The following is an 18,265-nucleotide window of genomic DNA, read 5'->3' as shown; positions in this document are numbered from 1 at the left end:
AAGACTTGAACCTAGAAAGGCTGACCCCAGAATCTCCACTCAACCTCAATCAGTGGTGGTTCTTAACCAGATATGCCCATTTGCGAAACCAAATATTCTTGGTGGCTGGTCCCCCAAGGGACTATTAACATTATCTCTGGGCTGTGCTTCCCTGTACCTGATTACTTTTAAACTCCCCATATATTTCTGAGGTGCACCCTGGGTTTGGAACCACTCCTCTGTGTCTGATGGTTTTGTATTATTAATATGGGAAACTGACTACAGCTGGATGGTAAGTGCCTTAAGGGCGGGGCCCCCACTTCAACCTTCCTGGTGGATGTCATTGTGACAGCACAATATCTGCACAAATATCATTGGATGAAAGGATTCAGAACAGCTGACACTCAGAATGGCAGCTGCCAAGGGGTTTCAGTGAACTGAGGGACACAGAGTAGGTGCCTGGGAGCTGGCCAACCTGGTCACTCTCCCCAGTGGGCAGGGGGTTCACTGAGGCCCACTCAGTGAGCAGTCCCTGATCCCAACTGGGACAGCTCAGCCCTGCCAAGGGCAAAGAGGTATAGGGACATAGCGCTCTCCCCTAGCTGCCTTTCCCCGGTCTAAATTTAGGGGCCCAGCTCAGGGCCTCAAACTCACTAAGACTTGTTGCTGTTTGTCGAAGACTCACCATGGATCACCGAACCCGATCTCGTAGCATAGGCCTGAGCAGAATTCCTGGGACTCAGTCCCGAGCCCCCAGGGCTCCACTCCCCTTCCATGTGGAACAGGAGGCCAGGGAAGGAGAAGAATGGGAGCGAGAACTACCTCTTTCTCGTCAGCGGACTCTTACCTACGGGCCTCCAGAGAGTGAAGAGCTGCAGGAAAATGTTATGAGTAAGGACATATTCTCCCTCCCTCCCGGGGGCTGGCTTCATCTTTTCCATCCTTTACCCACAGGAAGTAGGGTCCAGGAAGCAGAAACTCTATAAAGGGGGCAAAATTAGGGTGAGGGGTGGTTTTGGAAAGGACAGATTTTCTATCTCAAGGGGTTGTCAGAAGGAGCCTAGGATATGTGATTGAGCTGGTGGAGTGGCTCAAGTGGTAAAGTGCCTGCCTAGCAAGCAGGAGGCCCTGAGTTCAAACTCGGGTACTGCCAAAAAAAATTGTGAAAGCAACTTGAAACTAAGACAGGCTGCTTGGAATATTACATGTTAACTTACCAAATGAAGTGTTTACAATGTCAAATGCTTATCTTGTACCAGGTTCTTTGGAAAACAGAGACCAATTAGACAACTATTTTTGCCCCAGCAAGCTGACAGTCTATAACAGATGAAAGACAAACTGCTAGGATGGCTTCTGTTAGAATGAGAAAATGACAAGAACTCCCAGAAAGACACAGGGGAACCTGGGGCATAAGGGCTGCTGATGGCTCCTATCTTTCTGTTATGCTCAGTGTCTCTTTCCTGAACCCTACCACCCTAGACAATGGGATAAATATCAGAAGATGAAATGACGATGTCCAGGGAGAAAGGGTTTTCTGGAAACTTTTCAAGGTTTTTAAGGTTTGGTTTTGTTTGAGAAAGGGTCTCCCTATGTAGCCTAGGCTAGCCTGGAACTCTCACTATTGTAGCCCAAGCTAGCTTCAAACTCACAATCCTTCTGCCTCAGCTTCCCAAGTGCTGGGATTACAGGTATGTGCCATCAATACCCAGCTACAAGTTTTGATTTTAAAAAATACTCCCACCCGAGTCACTCTTAAGTCACCAAACTGTCTGCTTTCCCTTCCAAAAGAGAAGAAATGGTCTAGAGAGATACCAGAAAAAAAGGTTAGACCTTTTCTTCTCCAAGTTTTCCCCAGACCAAAAGGGCCCCCACGTCCAGGAAGGGGAGTTAGGGCACTGTTTGCACAGGTCACTGCAAGGAAAAGAATAAATGTCTATTAGAGAAATATAATGCAAGTCATTTGCAGCCATTCTACTTTGGGGGATAATGCCATGCGATGGAGAGGCTTTGTGGAAGAATGAGTGGGTCTAACAGTTCTGAGGGCAGCAGGCAGATTACAGCAGGAAACCAGTTACCCATGAAACCAAAGCCATGTAAGAGAAAAATCTGGAATGATGGGAAGGGAATGTCAGGTGTAACACAAAGCTGAGGGCAGGAAGCCAGTCACAATAATAGCACATAGGCAATTTTTTGTGGAAAAGATGGACCTACAAGGATGAGCAGGGTCTAAAACAGTGCGGTGGATGGGAGAGTGGCAGGACGAGGGCGGAAGACCTGTCACTAGTGACGCCACAAAGAAGTCGCACCGGTGCATCATGGGTGGGGAGGCCGATGGGCCAGGAGCGGCAAAGAGGCCGAGGGTGGGAGATGAAGTAATTGTCAGAAAATTGACACCTGTGCTAGGAGTGGGTGTTTTCTGGTAACTTTTCAAATCTTGGATGGGAAAAAAAAATCTTTAAGTCAACTAAAACCTGTCTTTGGTAGCTGGAGAAGTGTAAATGATTTGACCTATCTTCTCTAATTTTTCCCAGGACTTAAAAGGGCTGCAACTAGTTCACACAAATCACTTCAAGGAAAAAAAAATAAACGTCTATTCGTTTTTAAACTTATTCTTCCTATTTGAAACTTTGTGCCCTTTGACCAACAACTTTCCATGTCAGCAAACCTCCTAGTCACCTAAGCCTCTGGTAACTAGCAGGGTAGTCAGTAATAACGTATATTTCAAAATAACTTAGAGGGAATTCAAATGTCTTACTATAAAAATGAAAAGTAAATGAGGTGAAATGTTCACTCATTTGATTTAATCAGTACAACACTGTACACATATATCAAAATATCACATTGTATCCCATAAATGTATACAATTACGACTTTCCAATTTAAAATGTTTAATGGTGCTTTGCTTTTTTTTTTTTCTTTTTTTGGCGATACTGGTGTTTGAACTTGGGGCCTCGAGCTTGCTAGGCAGGCGCTCTCCACTTGAGCCACACCCACAATCCAAAAGTGACTTTCGAAAAGTCTCTTGAGCGATATAAAATGCAAACCATTCACAGGAACATTGGTTAGTTTCAACTTTTGAGACGATAGTGTGCACGAGTGAGGCTTTGTGGAAGCGATGGACGTGCGAGAAAGTCCAAAACAATCCTACAGGCGTGAGCTTGGGAAACGGGTCACCAGCCACGCCTGGAAAGTAGCCTTTGCAGAGTTGAGCAAGGCTCTGCCCTCGCCCACCCGCAGGGCGCAGGCGCAAAAGCCCACCGCGAGGTGGGGGGGGGGGGAGGAGAGACACGAGAAGGTGGGGCCGGAGCCCACGTGGCAGGAGAGGGGGCGGGGGCGGAGTGGGGCGGAGCAGGTATCGCGAGGCCGCGCCCTGGCTCGCGCGGGTGTCGTGCACGCGGTTGTGGCTGCTGGCGGCGGGAGAACTCGTGCTCGCGCTTAGGGACGTGTTTTCGCGCTCGCGTGGTCATGGAGGCGCCGCCAGGGCTGCTAGCCGGGATGCGTCCAGCCAGTGGCTGGAGCCGAAAGCTGCTTTTGCTGCTGCTGCTGCCTCTGCTACTGTTCCTGCTGTCGACCAGGGCTCTGCAGGGCTTGGAGACAGAGGAGAGGCCCCGGACCCGCGAAGAGGAGTGCCACTTCTACGCAGGTGGACAAGTGTACCCAGGAGAGGCGTCCCGGATATCAGTCGCAGACCACTCCCTGCACCTAAGCAAAGCCAAGAGTAGGTGGTACCCTGCCAAGGGTAGGGTGGGGGCGTGGGGAGAACCCAGAGACACGCGGACGGTGCATATGGATGCTACCCTGGGCCCTGGAGTTAGGCGGCACACCCTGGGCTGCCTCCCGGCCCTGGGTCTGCCTGGTTCTCTTGGGGGAGGGAGGATGGGGAACGGTTCCAGTTGTGAAAAAAGGGATGGTTTCCACTGATCAGATTTTGGAAGAATTAGTGGTTACCCCAAAAGCCGCAGCCGAGGGAAAGAGGGTGTCTGTAGTCCCGGGTTTGCGGACTTTGAGGATGTTGTGCAAACCGAAACACTTCCTTGAACATCGTAAAGTGCCTGCAGCATTCACGTCTCTTTTCAAGTACTATTTCAGGGAAGAAAGTACATTGATAAGTTGAATAATGATTCACAGAAAGTTTGATTAAACAGAAAAGTGGCTAAACAAAATGTTCAAGAGGTCAAACGTTTTTCTTTTTTGTTGTTGCATATTACAAAGACGATTATTAAAAGCCATCTTCCCTCAAAAGTTGTATGGTTACTTCTTTGTGTTTCTCAGAAATAATCAGTTACAGAGTGTACTTGGGAGGGAAACGGAAAAAGGAGGTTGAAAGTAACAGAATTGGATTGATGATAAATCTGGTGACAAATTTGTGTCCTGCCAATCTGATTATTTGCATTTCTGTCCAGTGTACAAAATTCCTGTCCAGTGTACAAAGCTAATGGCCACTCTCAGGAAGGACACGTCAGACTAAGGATACCGAGAAAGTTGTAGCCTGTTGTATCTGCATGTTAAGATTAGCCAAAAAGCAGTGACCAGAGGATAAAGATAAATACTATCCCATGCTTACTTTTCAGTAACCCACTTTTCCTACGGATCATTTGACAATCTGTAGGTGTGTATTTGACTTTTATGGTTGTTACAGCATGCTCCATGCCAATGTTCTGTGAAAAAAATAATACTTCCCAATTATGAATCCCCAGACATAAATGAATGGAATGTTGTTACAGGATGGGGTGGGGAGTGCTAAATGGAAAAAGAAACCGTTTTGCCTCCTTAAACGTTTGTAATTCTTTCACACTGAAAGGATATAGATATATAGATATAGACAGATATGTATATATATACATTTTGTCGTGAGAAAGCTGGTCTTGCTAGTGGAGTGACTCAAGCGGTAGAGTGCCTACCTAGCAAGTGTGAGGCCTTGAGTTCAAACCCCAGTACCACCACCCCCCTCAAAAAAATAGAAAGCTAGTCTTGTACTTTTAAAATCATCGCATTTCCAAGTCCCATTAGTTTAACTTGCCTGAGAAGATATTTTGAAATATGTCAGCCAGTTAAATGTTTACTGGCATTTTCTTTTGTATTGAAAACAAAACCACTCCAAAGCTGCTTTGGGAAGTAAAAAAAAAAATTAGTAATAATAACTTTCCTTTTACCAGAAAACTTTTCATATTTTATTTGCTACATTTCTGTGTCAGATACAGACTTATCTAGAATTAGAGAGACACCGAGTTTAATTCATTGAATGAGATAATATGGAGGCCTTGAGGCCATATTATCAAAAATTGGTTATAATTTATCATTTCCTTTAAGAAAAGGGGAGGGAAAAAAGAAATGGAAGTGCAACATGACCAAACTGTGTGTTTAAAAAAGACTGGAAGGGAGTACATCAAAATTTTAACACCAGTTAAATTGGCAGGGGTTATAGAGAAAGGAGAAGTAAATATTCTTTATTATACTTCTTTGCATTTACCAGAATCTTTATGTTAATTATATAATTTATATTCAGGACAATTTTTTTTGGTTTTTAATAGATGCAAGGGGCTGCTTTGAGAATTCTATTATAGATCTTAGCAAAGTAACTGCAGTTCTTAAGAACCAAAATTTCCAAAATCAATTTTCAGAACAATATTTATTTCTGACATGGTTTTCCCAATATGCTAAAATCCTTGAGTTTTATCATAACAGGTCACTTAAAGTATGTTGCATTTTACGTAATGTATACAAAGCATACTTGGTTCAGTACCCTTCTCCTACCTAATTTTCCCTCCTTGCCTTTTTCTAATCAGATCAGGATTATTTATATGGCTTCTGTCTGAAGGTAAGTAGTCACATGTGATATATGAACTTCACAGGAATTCATCTTTAGTTTGTCTGTGTAGAGTGGCAGTTAAATAAAAGTATAGGCCTTACTTTTTTAGGGACCTTAGTCAAACTTGAAAGCAAATATTGCCCTCAATGTATGTAGTAGTTCTGAAGTATAAATGCCATCCAAATGTGGCAATGACATGAAGGTACATTATTATCAAAGGGTGCTGGCTAGAGTTACAGTATACCCTTACAAGAGAGCAACACTAACTATTCACTTTCCAACAGGCCACTTGAAACCTGTTCAAAGGGGTCTCTTTTTTCCAAAGCCTTCTAGAAAATTATACTAGGATCTGGGATTGTACCCTTCTGGCCTAATGGATTTATGCATTTCCTCCTGCAGTGTAACTCATCTACAGCAAGCCCTCCCTGTATATGTGAGAAGCCAGACAAACTAAATTAGTACATCTGGAGAATTGCCGTTAGAGAAAAGAAAGTCTAATTATTTGAAATGTAGGAAGTTGGTAACTTGGAGGGGCTGTAGTGAAGTATCCACTAGGTTTAGAAAAAAAGTCTTGCTGCATGTTCATAACTGAAGCCTGTAATCCTAGCTACTTGGGAGGCAGAAATCAGGGGGGTCACAGTTTGAGGTCAGCCAGGGCAAAAAGTTTGCCCATCTCAACCAATGGATGACTGTCATCCCAGGTACCTGGGAAAGTACAAATAGGAGGATCACAGCTCAGAACTGCCCAGGCATAAATCAAGACGCTATCTCAAAAATAACCAATGCAGAATGGACTGATGGTGTGGCTCAAGTGGTAGAGTGCCTGCCTAGCAAGCGTGAGGCCGTAAGTTCAACCCCCCATTTTTACCACCAAAAGAAGTCTTCCCATTATTCAATGTTATATAGCTATAATGATAATAAAATTTATATAAAAAGACTTTATTTTCACTAACCCCCAACTAAAATTCCTCCTTTTATGGCCATCAACAACAGACTACACTAGCTTCAGCAATACTCACTTGTACCTGTTGCCAATAGAATCATAAAGATGTTCATGCTGTGTTACAGTTATTTCAGTTAGTCTGAAATATCATTCACACTCATCGTTAGCTTAGGTAGTTATAAGATCACTGCCAGATCTTGCAGCTTTAAAGTGTTAATTAAAGAGCACATGTATTACTGTATCACCAATTTTTAAATATTTTGATGGCTGTGTTTCATTACAATTGGTTTCCTCTGTAATTCTGTGTATTTTATCTATTCAGTAACACTAAGTTAATTCTATGTATTTTATGTATTCAGTAACACTTAAGTTCTAAGAAGTCTGTGTCACCAGACTTCCAATGAGGTCCAGGGGTTTGAAAGCCCTAATTTTTAGTGATTTTTCTAAAGATCTCCTTTGCTATTCCACCAGCTTTCTCAGTGTTACAGAACATCATGTCTTTTTCTTTCTTAGTTTCTAAGCCAGCCCCTTATTGGGAAGGAACAGCTGTGATAAATGGAGAATTCAAGGAGCTCAAGTTAACTGATTACCGTGGGAAATACTTGGTGTTTTTCTTCTACCCACTTGATTTGTAAGTAATACATGTAAATAGCAGCTATAAAAACCCCTGTCTTCATCATTCATTATTAAGAACCTCAAATAGTTAGAAATTTGTATTCAACTGTCAGTTCTTCAAAAGGCAGAGATGACTTTATTCAAAAGGATAACATCTACCTTATATCTCAGAATCATAACCCATTGACCTAATTACTCTCATATCTTCATGATATGGAATATACTGGAATAATTAGAGAAAAGCTACAGTGTATTCATTAATATCTACTAAGCCAAGAAAGTGGACTGATGATATTTTACAAGGCAGTTGGTATCAAGACTTAATACATAGTTCTGTTTAATACAGTAGTTTTGTCATTTTTTATTCTTTATTCATTACTTTCCTGGGATTAGATTATTTTCCTGAAAATATAATCCCTTTCAACATTTTATGGTTACTGTGGGGTTTTTTCCTTTAACACCAACAGCATTTTTGTAGGTGGTAATACTCTTGTAGATTTATTCACATCAAGGACTTAATTTTAAGCTGAGCACAGTGGCTCACACCTGTAATCCTAGCTTCTCAGGAGACAAAGATCAGGAGGATTGTGTTTCAAAGCCAGCCCAGGCAAATAGTTCGAGAGACCCTATCTCAAAAAAAACCCATCACAAAAAAAGGGCTGGTGGAGTGGCTTAAGGTGTAGGCCCTGAGTTCAAACCCCAGCACTGCAAAAAAAAAAAAGGACTTAATATTATTTTGAAAAATGCTATTCTGTGTATGCCTTATTTATTATGAAAGTGAAAAGAGACCAAAAAGACAGTCAGCTCAACCTTTATCTTTTTTTTCTTCTTGAATTTTTTATCACAAAAAGTAAGTTTAAAAAAATCCCTCTATCTCTGTGTCTTTTTCAGTTAGGACTAATCTAGAACTGTGTAGATGAAAATTAAACTGGGGCTGAGGGGTGTAGCTCAGTGATAAAGCATTTGCCTACTCTGGGCCCCAAGTTTGATCCCCAGCACCAAAAAGAAAAAATAACCTTGCAGAGAGGGTGTACTTAAACTCATTTATATAGGTGTCTCCAGGCCAGGAGTTGAACAAACTTTCTATATAAATCACCAAATAGTAAATATTTTAGTCTTGTGATCTCTGTGCAGCTGTTCATCTTTACCATTGTAGCACGCAAGCAGCTCTCAGCAAAACATGAATGTATCACTATCACTTTGTTCCCCTGAAATTTTACCAAAAAGCCAGATTTGACTTACAGACCAAAGTTTGCCAACCCCTGTACTAAGCCAAATAGAAAGAATTCTCATAAAAATGGGTACATTAAGACTAAACAAGTTGTCTTTCTAACCAACTTGTATTGTGATTTGACTAGCTAAAAAATAAATAAGCTAATTTCTAACAGAAGTCAGAAGTAAAAATCTTGATGTAAAAAAATGATAGGCCAGGACTGGCAGTGTGGTTCAAGTGGTATAGTGCCTGCCTAGCAAGCACAAGGTCCTGAGATAAACCTTCAGTACCACCAAAAAAAAAGATCTGCCTTCTATGTTCAGGTTGTTATAAAACTGGAAAGTTATTATATAACACTAACCGCAGACCTCAAAATTAGTCTAACATACCAGAAAATAAACAGTTCCCTTTCAGCAAACTCTAGAGATAAAGCCAACTTCAAGTTAAGGTTGTTACATATTTTGAATATGACTACTGAACACAGACATACATACATTTATGTATATATATATATGTCCGATAACTTATCCTTACTATGTATGCTGTATTTTCTGTTCTATTTCACTTTTTTGGAATGTTGGTTAGAACTCAGTTAGTTTAAAGCATCCCTACAGTGGTTTGTGAAAACTTCTCTGGGTAATGTTCTCTAAACATGTCCTTCTGACAACAGGAGGGTCGTAGGTATAAAAATCCCTGGCTGCACAGGACTGGGAGATGGGGTGGAAGAGGACCTATCCAGAAGGGGTGGGGGGACTGAAGAATGTTGCCTCATCTCCAAAACACAGGTAAAAGCATCTAGCTCATAGGGTTGGTGTAGGAATATAAAAAGAAATAGCAACACATTGTAAAATTTGTATAGAACCCTTGAAAGTTATAAAGCACTATAGTAAAAGTGAAATGGGGATTCTGCTGTAAAGAAGGGAACATTGATCACTGATAGAGTTTTAAGAAGAAAGTTTATTTATCAAATATTTGATCAAATGACAGTCTTTTAGACTATATAATCTTGATGACTCATTATCATAAAATTGTTACTAATATGCATTTTTATATAATAGAGGTGTTTATAAAAATTAGGTAATTTGAAAGTTCAGATATATGCTCATTTTAAGAATACTGACTTGTTTCCTTGTTTTCTTTTTTAAACTTTCAGCACATTTGTGTGTCCAACTGAAATCATTGCTTTTGGTGACCGAATTGAAGAATTCAGATCTATAAATACCGAAGTGGTAGCATGCTCTGTTGATTCACAGTTTACTCATTTGGCCTGGTCAGTATTTTACACTTAAATTTATAGAAAAAAATAATAGATTTACTCTTAAATCATAGGCAAATAGCTTCTCTTTTTTTTTTTTGGTGGGACTGGGGTTTGAACTCAGGGCTTCATGCTTGCAAAGCTGGCACTCTACCACTTGAGCCACACCTCTAGTTCATTTGCTCTAATTATTTTGGAGATGGGGTCTTTCTAACTATTTGCCAGGCTGGCCTCAAATCACAATCATCCTCCCAAGTGAACTGGTTGACAAATAACTCTTAACATACTAACATTATTATGATTAAATCTGGAGAAAAAAAATCTTTATACCATTTTTCTGTTATGCAGTTCCTTGTTGTGGTAGATCAAATACATAATAGCATTTATAATTTTCAAGAAGCAATCATTTTTAAAAATTAATTTAAAAACTAATTTTAAAAGTTCATTCATCATGAAAAGATGTTCCACCTAATTAGTTGCAAAGATTGAAGATCAAAATGAGAGCTGGAGGCATGGCTCAAGCAGTAGACTGCCTTCCCAGCAAGCAGGAGGCCAAGAGATCAACCCCAATAACGCCAAAAGATCAAAATGTTGAGATGCCATTACTCCCTGTCTGATTGGCCAAGATTTAAACAATTGAGAATATTCATCCAGTGTTGACAGATGTGTGAAGAAATGGTACTCACACAAGATTGGTTTGGTATTTTTGGAAAGCAGTTCTGCAACATGTCTCAAAATTTAAAACATCAATGTGGATGTGAGTTTTTAATTGTATCCACAACTTTTTGTTTAAAATTTTGTGCATCACAAAGATCATTCACAATTATTTTGGTTTTAAAATTTAATGTTCACTTCAATCAAGTTAAAAATTCAAAACACAAGTTTTTCTCCATTTACAATTTAAATATACATATAGAGACACAACATATATGTGTGAGTATATACAACAAATTCTGATTGGTTGCGAAGTTATTTTTAAATGCAGTTTTATATTCTATATATTTTTCCTTCTAAAATATCTCAATTTTCAGACAAACCTCAGGGACTTAATTCTAATATGACAAATTCTCTTAAACATTATAAGTAACTTACTGATTATTTCTTAATATAAATATATCAAAACTCTAGACATATTTGCTTCATTATTTCTGTAGTGATTCTAAATCTTCCTAGGATTATAATGCTTGTCTACTAAGGAAACAGTTATGTCATCCCAAATAATTTGGGATTGATTTCCCAAGGAAATTTGAGGATATGTTCTCAGCTGGATAGGTTTTATACCAACCAAACATTTCTACTTAGATGTTCTATCTGGGGCTGGAGACATAAGGAGGAGTATTTCCATGTTTTCTTTCTATGAATATCAGTTTTCTCCTATGGGGTACCAGCCCACAAGCCCTATTGTTTCAAGTTACAGAATATTTAAATCTGAGGACTGATGTATTCAGAGATTACAACTAACTTCTTCACTGTTTCATGTGGTCTTTGTATTTCTGTGTCTCTCAGAATAGTGAAATGTCTTTCAATTGTATCCTATCTCTCAAACCTTTATCTTGTGATCAGTTCTTAGATTGTGTTTATAACAGTATATATCCTCTGATCTATAAATCCACTTCTAGAAATTAATCAGATGAAAATACAAGGATGTTGCCAGCAGTGTTTATAAAAGAAAAAAATAAAGTTTTGTCTGTCAGCAGAGATTAGTAAAATATAGTATGTCTATACATTAAAAATGTGTTATATATCAACATTTAATGCTTGAAGAACATTAATATATTGATAAGTAGGGAAAAGGCAATAAAACAGAAAGTATATTAGCCTGTTTCTGTTACAGGAAGAATATATGTATCTTATGTGTGTTCACGTATGCACACGTGCATATGTAGAGAATGAATGGTAACTGTTTTAATACATGCCATTTACTTAGCTCTGAGAAGTGTTCTGTTTGTTGCAGGATTAATACCCCTCGTAGACAAGGAGGACTTGGATCAATAAAGATTCCTCTTCTTTCAGACCTGAACCATCAGATCTCAAAAGACTATGGTGTTTATCTTGAGGACTCAGGCCATACTCTTAGGTACCTTTCAGTGGTTAACATTTTGAAATTTCAAGTACATATGTAATCCACATAGAAATATTATTTATGAGTAAGAAGATAGAAGTTTTGATCAAGGAATACTATTTTGCTGTATTTGCACAAATGTTGTAGATACTCTTTGAAAGAACTGGTGATTCCCTATTAAAACTCTTTGGTATCATATACTGTTAGAGGTGGGAGGTTATTTAGAGGTCTCTGGCCAACCCTGTCTTTTTATAGATAAGAGACAGATTCATAAAGTTCTATAAAATTAGCTATAGTTATATAATTAATTAAAAAGAGAGCCCAGACTTGAGTCTAGGTCCCCCAACTCTGTATCTGGTTCTTTTTTTTTCTTTTTTACCTTTTTTCTAAATTGACTCCAGTAATTTTTTCCTAGATACAAATATAGTATCTAGCAAGCCTGTGTCTTTGGAGTGAGAAAAACTAAGGCAGTAGCTTACAACTCTCACTGGGTTACTTGAGCCAACATGATAATAGAATTCTTTGAAAAAAGGGCAATTTTTTGCATAAAACAGTCATGGAATGTTGGTTGGCCAAGTAATATTATCTAATACTGCATTAGCTATTTTATTTGATTTGAATCAATAATTATCCTTTTTTACTTTTTATTTCCAAAATAGTACATGCACCTAGTTTGAAAAGTCAGATTATCGTAAGTAGATGTAAATACAAAAATACACTTCATAGCCAGAAACAAAATTTTAAAGCTACAATTTAACAGTAATAATCCCAAATTATACAGTAGATGGGGGAGGGCTGCATGTGTATGTTTGCGCGTGTGTGTGCCAGTAGAGTAGGTAGGTAATGTTTTGTTCATTTTGTACAGCACCTTCTGTGAAGATGGTATATTAAGTAATGCTTGTTTAATTGAGAAGAAATGGGCTCACCTTTACTGTTCTTGTGTTTCACAGAGGTCTCTTTATTATTGATGACAAAGGGATCCTAAGACAGATTACTCTGAATGATCTTCCTGTGGGTAGATCTGTGGATGAGACACTACGTTTGGTTCAAGCATTCCAGTATACTGACAAGCATGGAGAAGGTACCTTTCCCTTCTAACCTTTTGATTTTTTTCATGTGAGAAATGGCATAGTTTGGTTTCTTATCCTAAAAGTAATTTGGATGGTTCCAAAATCTTCTGATTGTTTTCAACTTATTAGATCCTTTTAGCACACCAAATCATTCTTTAAAGAGCTTCTAACAAACTATCACTAGTGTATTCTGCTTACTGAGTAAGATGCAAAAATATTAATTATTTCCATAGTCCTTTTGGATAAACTCAGAGAAAAGTTTCTGCTACTACAGTTTTTCAAATTATGTTTCTGTAAACTTAAAATGTACCAATATGGCAATATTTAGTAGTATGGGTTTTATTTTCATGTTTACAGTTTTGGATTTAGCTTCTAAAATAATGTAATCATCCTCAAAGTTACTTGGTATCACAGTTGTTCATCCTTTCACTTCCAAGTTTTAGCAACAGCTAAATAGAAAACTCAGATTTTGATTAAAATAGAGCATGTTACATATTTCTTTAAAAATATAACTCATTCCCTGAGTCAGGGCATGTTCTAAAGTCTTATCATTGACAAATGACAAGCCATGGCATTAGTACAAAATCCTGGAGGATCTGAGACAGAGAAGCTTACCAGAAGTTTATGTGAATTCAGAGAAATTTTTGCAGTGCCCAGACTTTTCAGTCACCAGGTTCCCAAACATCCAACTTTATTAGACATTCAATTTAGTTTCTTATATTGTAAATGTAACTGAACATAATTAGTAAAAATGAAAATAAATTAGCTGCCTTCTAATAAGCTCCGTGACTAAAATTCCATAGTATGCAGGCAAGCTAACAGAAGTCAAATGCTTGGTGATCTGAAAATATTCTTATTAATCTGTTAATTTCAATTTCATATCAAAACAAAAAATTCAGGAGTTGCTAAAGAAAACTAAGCTGTTTCTAAACTTTGTTTTCCCTATTTTTGATCCTTTTAGTCTGCCCTGCTGGCTGGAAACCTGGTAGTGAAACAGTAAGTCGTATTGATTTTCTGTTAAAGGCATGCCTGGAGCCAAAAAGTATACGCCAACCTTAGGATACTTTTTCCTCGTAATAGAACTGTCCTCATTTCATAACTGAAGCAAACATTGCTAAGCAGAAATCATAAGAGTACAGATATTCTCTGGACTGTAGGAACAATAGCTGAAGAGGAGAAAGCAAAATACTGGGTTTAATGCTGTTAATTTTAAAGCTACATATCTAAAGAACTGTACTATTTTAAAAAGAAAACGAAAACAAAGGGCAGAGTAGAGACTTAGTAGAATAAATGTAGAGGTCTTGTATGGACTTTCTTCCTATATTATGAGCCCAAAAACAGTCACTTAGCAAAACCTTTCTATGTGTAGTAAAAAGCCTTTGAGGAAATCCATTTAATGAACACTGAAACTAATGATTCTCTCCTTGTCATTTGAGGAAAGGAAACACTGAAACGTACATTTTTAGGCACACTGTATAATTTATAGATGTTCCTGAACTAATCTCTGGCCAAAATACAATTTGGAAACCTGCTTGAACCTTTTCTTAAATAACATCTTCAAGCAGTAGTTAGGAAATTGAAAAATACTGTAACATTGAAGGAAGAAATCATTATCTTTAATAGACAATCAAAAGTAATAATTTACTCTCTTAACTTCGTGTGCCCCTTTCCTGCCTTAGGGCCTTTGCCCTTGCTGTTGTTTTTGCATTGCTCTCTTCATGACAGACTCCCTCCACTCACATTTCAACTCAGATGTCATCTTGGAGACTTCCTCACCACTCTATTCCCCACCATATGCACCATCCCATTTGCCACAATCTAAAATAAGAATTAGAATGTAACTCCAAGGGCAGGGAATCTTAGCTGTATTGTTCACTAATGAGTACTGTCTGGCTGTCATAATAATTTGACAAGTATACTCAAATTCAGAAAATAAATAAATGTGTGTTGAAAGAATGTACAAGCTGAGTATGGTGGAGCACAGACGTAATCCCAGCTATTCAGGAGGAGGTGGGAGAGAGGGTCATGGTCTGAGGCCAGCTCCAGGCAAAAAAGAGAGACCCTATCTGAAAAATAACTAAAATCAAAAAGCACTGAGGACATAGCTCAAGTGGTAGCATGCTTGCCTGGCAAGCACTAGGCCCTGAGTTCAAACCCCAGTACCACCAAAAATAAGCAAACCCATAAATGTATACAATTATTATTTGTCACTTAAAAATAAAATAAAACACAGTATGTGATGATACATGTGCATTTTTATGAAGGGGAATCCATAGTTTTCATCAGATTCCCAAAGGGTCCCAAAAGTTAATCACGTGGATAGTTAACATGTTTTCTGAAACATATACTACTCATAATACCTTTCATAGTTAATTGGTTTACCTTGGGAGCTCTCACTGTCTCTCAGGAGTTGGATACTTAGCACATGCCTGTGGTTGGTAGAGCATTCATTAGTGTCACAGTTGTTTTTGCTATATATCTGCAAGCTAAAGCACCCCCTACCTTGAAGACCTATCAAGAAATACTTTTTAATAAGGAAACACACCAAACCCTGTTTGAAAAGGGGGGAGAGGAGAGGGGAGAATGGGAATGTAATGGAGGGGGTAGACTATTCAGAGTACACTGTACACATGTATGGAATTATCACAATAAAATCCCCTCATGTTATTAATATATGCTAATTCAAAAATATTCTAAAAACTATTTTTAAAAAGAAATGCTTTTTAAGCTGCTTATTTTTTTTCTGACACTACTGGGGTTTGAACTCAGGGACTCATGCTTACCAGGCAGGCGCTCTTTCTCTTAAGCCATTCTGCCAGCCCTTAAGCTGCTTTTTAAGCCAGCAGCCTCTGATTCATATTTCTATCTGCAAGCCTGAAAATCAATAAATATAAACTAACCTCCTGACTAGTTTATAATTTAAAGTCCTAAGTGCTCAAAATACACTTAATGCATAACTCAACCCCCACTTTGAGATCTGTCGGACCTGTGTGGAGATGTGTAACTTGGTATTGTAACATTAACTTTGAGCTCAAAGGCAAAACTCTTTACAAACCCATGAGAAACTTGTTCATAATCAGTGAATCACAGTGATTACAATAGGTTTTTTATATACAAAGATAGGTATACTTTGCCTTTAACTAGCAACTAACACAGCTAATGTGAGGTCAAATTATATTTCAAGTTGCTTGTGAGTCTAATAGATTTACAAAACTTTGATGCTTGAAATCAAAAAGTTGCATTCTAGACCTCCAAAAATTCATTTGATAAACCCTTAGTGGACACACTGCCCCCTTTCAGGTTATTGTGGCATACAGTCATTTAATCAACTAGTGATTCTAATACATTAACATCTGTAGCCATGCTCTTCACTGTGTTTGATTTAACTAGATCAAACCTGAAGATGCCATGAAAGCCTGGTGGCCAAGAGAAGAGCTGTAAGTAAATTTTGGGTTGCTTCAGTATAGGTGTTAATTTATTAAAACTAAATTATTTCTAATTTATTTGAGTTATTAATTTGGGATAGCTGAGATTAATAAATAGGGCAAATCTAATTTTTCCTAAATATATGTGATATAATTTGGTATACAAAAGTAATCTTTGTATATTCTTTAGTCAAGAGATGGGCAACTACACTGGGCACTGGTGGCTCACGCCTATAATCCCCTACTCAGGAGGTAGAGATCAGGAGGATTGCAGTTCAAATCCAGCCCAAGCAAATTCTCAAGACCCTATCTTGAAAATACCCAACACAAAAAAGGGCTGGCAAAATGGCTGAAGTGGTAGAGTGCCTGCCTAGCAAGTGTGAGGCCGAGTTCAAACCCCAGTACCACCAAAAAAAAAAAAATGGGCAACCAGTGCAAAACTACCAATGATGTCCATTGCATTTTAAAATGAATAATTTGATTTTTTGTTTTTTTTAACAGATAATCCCAGATCCAGCTGGAAAACTGAAGTATTTTGATAAACAAAACTGAAAAATACTTCATCAAGTTTTCATGCTTGAACATCCTCAATAAAGGTCACTGTTTCACTCCCATATTGTTTTACAGTAGTAATTTCTTAGAGAATATAAAAATCCATGTCACAATCCAAAGATATTTACTGCTCAAGGTAGACACTGACACCAAAAGATAAGCAGTCATTCTCTACCATTCCAAAGTAAGAAATGTCAGGTTCAATCAAACTAGTAACAACAATAATAACTGACATTTATGAGGTATATACCAAGTGCCAAGCATCATATGAAGCAGGTTAGATGCATTTTCATGTAATCTTCACAGCCTCTCTTTAAGTTAGTTATTGTACAGATGAAGAAACTGAAGCTTAGGTAAACTACCCAAAGTCACAACTAGCCAGCAAGGGTAAAATCAGACTTTAAACCCTAACAGACTAACTCTGGTTTCTGAGCTGTTAATGTGACATTGTGGCTCACCTCTCTGAACAAGTGAGCCAGTCACCTTCCATAGTATCTGATAGGGATAGCTGACCCCATAGCTCACTGCTCTGAAACAACATAAACCCCTCTGGCTCTCTCTTTCCTCTAAATTCACATTTTCAACTTACACCAAATTTATAAGTAGCTGGTTATATGTTTACATTTAGTTTAAGAAATAAAAAAAATTGAATCCCTAAATACATACAAGCTAGCTTTTTTTTCTTTTTAGTGCAGTACTGGAGACTGAACCTAAGGCCTCATGCATGCTAGGTAAGCACTCTACCACTTGCGCTTCACTCCCAGTCCTTTTTTTATTTTGTTTTGTTTTTTGGTGGTTTGAACTCAGGGCTTCACACTCTTGCTAGGCAGACACTCTACTCCTTGAGCCATGCCTCCAGCACTTTTTGCTCTGGTTATTTTCTTGCTTTTTTGACTAGACCAGCCTGGACCTCAATCCTCTTATCTTACACTTCCTGCCATCGCTGGAATGGCAGGTGCACCACCATACCAGCATATTTATTGAGATGGGGTCTCACTTTTTGCCTGGGCTGGCCTCAAACCCGAATCCTCCAGATCTCAGCCTCCCAAGTAGCTAGGATTACAGGCAATGAGCCACTAGTACCTGGTTTTTTTCTTTTTGTTTGATTCTTTGGTTTTTGGCAGTACTAGGGTTTGAACTCAAGGCCTCACACTTGCTAGGCAGGCATTCTAGCACTTGAGCCACTCTGTCAACCATTTATGTTGTTTTTGAGACAGGATCTTGCTACCTTTTTGCCCAGGCTGGCCTGGAACTCAAGGTCCTTTATCCTCCTCCTGAGTAGGTGGGATTGATTACAGGCACATACCATCAAGCCTGGCTGTATATAGCTAGCTCCTAACAA

At 38.5% G+C, this 18,265-nt stretch overlaps 1 protein-coding gene across 2 annotated transcripts; it reads left to right on the top strand.

Moving 5' to 3' along the window:
* Positions 1 to 3,316: 3,316 nt before the first annotated feature.
* Positions 3,317 to 16,985, top strand: Prdx4 (peroxiredoxin 4). Of its 2 annotated transcripts, XM_074062197.1 has the most exons (8): positions 3,317 to 3,697; positions 7,245 to 7,362; positions 9,713 to 9,829; positions 11,769 to 11,891; positions 12,827 to 12,957; positions 13,908 to 13,942; positions 16,337 to 16,383; positions 16,873 to 16,985. In XM_074062197.1, exons 1-8 carry the CDS (start codon positions 3,445 to 3,447, stop codon positions 16,874 to 16,876), a joined length of 828 nt encoding a protein of 275 aa, XP_073918298.1. In that variant the 5' UTR covers positions 3,317 to 3,444; the 3' UTR covers positions 16,877 to 16,985. The 2 variants fall into 2 exon arrangements, with proteins under 2 accessions (XP_073918298.1, XP_020037718.1); XM_020182129.2 differs by lacking the exon at positions 16,337 to 16,383 and having other exon boundaries at positions 3,348 to 3,697.
* Positions 16,986 to 18,265: the final 1,280 nt, after the last annotated feature.

This window comes from Castor canadensis, chromosome X, assembly GCF_047511655.1.
Source record: "Castor canadensis chromosome X, mCasCan1.hap1v2, whole genome shotgun sequence".
NCBI lineage: Eukaryota > Metazoa > Chordata > Mammalia > Rodentia > Castoridae > Castor > Castor canadensis.
Note: the sequence above shows the minus strand (reverse complement) of the source record. Positions and strands in the feature narration are given on the sequence as shown.

Bases quoted from the DNA above. Each gene is read 5' to 3' on its own strand.
- Prdx4 (XM_074062197.1), top strand. From the start codon at position 3,445: ATGGAGGCGCCGCCAGGGCTGCTAGCCGGGATGCGTCCAGCCAGTGGC. The intron at 7,363-9,712 runs GTAAGTAATACA...TTAAACTTTCAG, and splicing joins TTCTTCTACCCACTTGATTT to CACATTTGTGTGTCCAACTG. The intron at 9,830-11,768 runs GTCAGTATTTTA...TGTTTGTTGCAG, and splicing joins CAGTTTACTCATTTGGCCTG to GATTAATACCCCTCGTAGAC.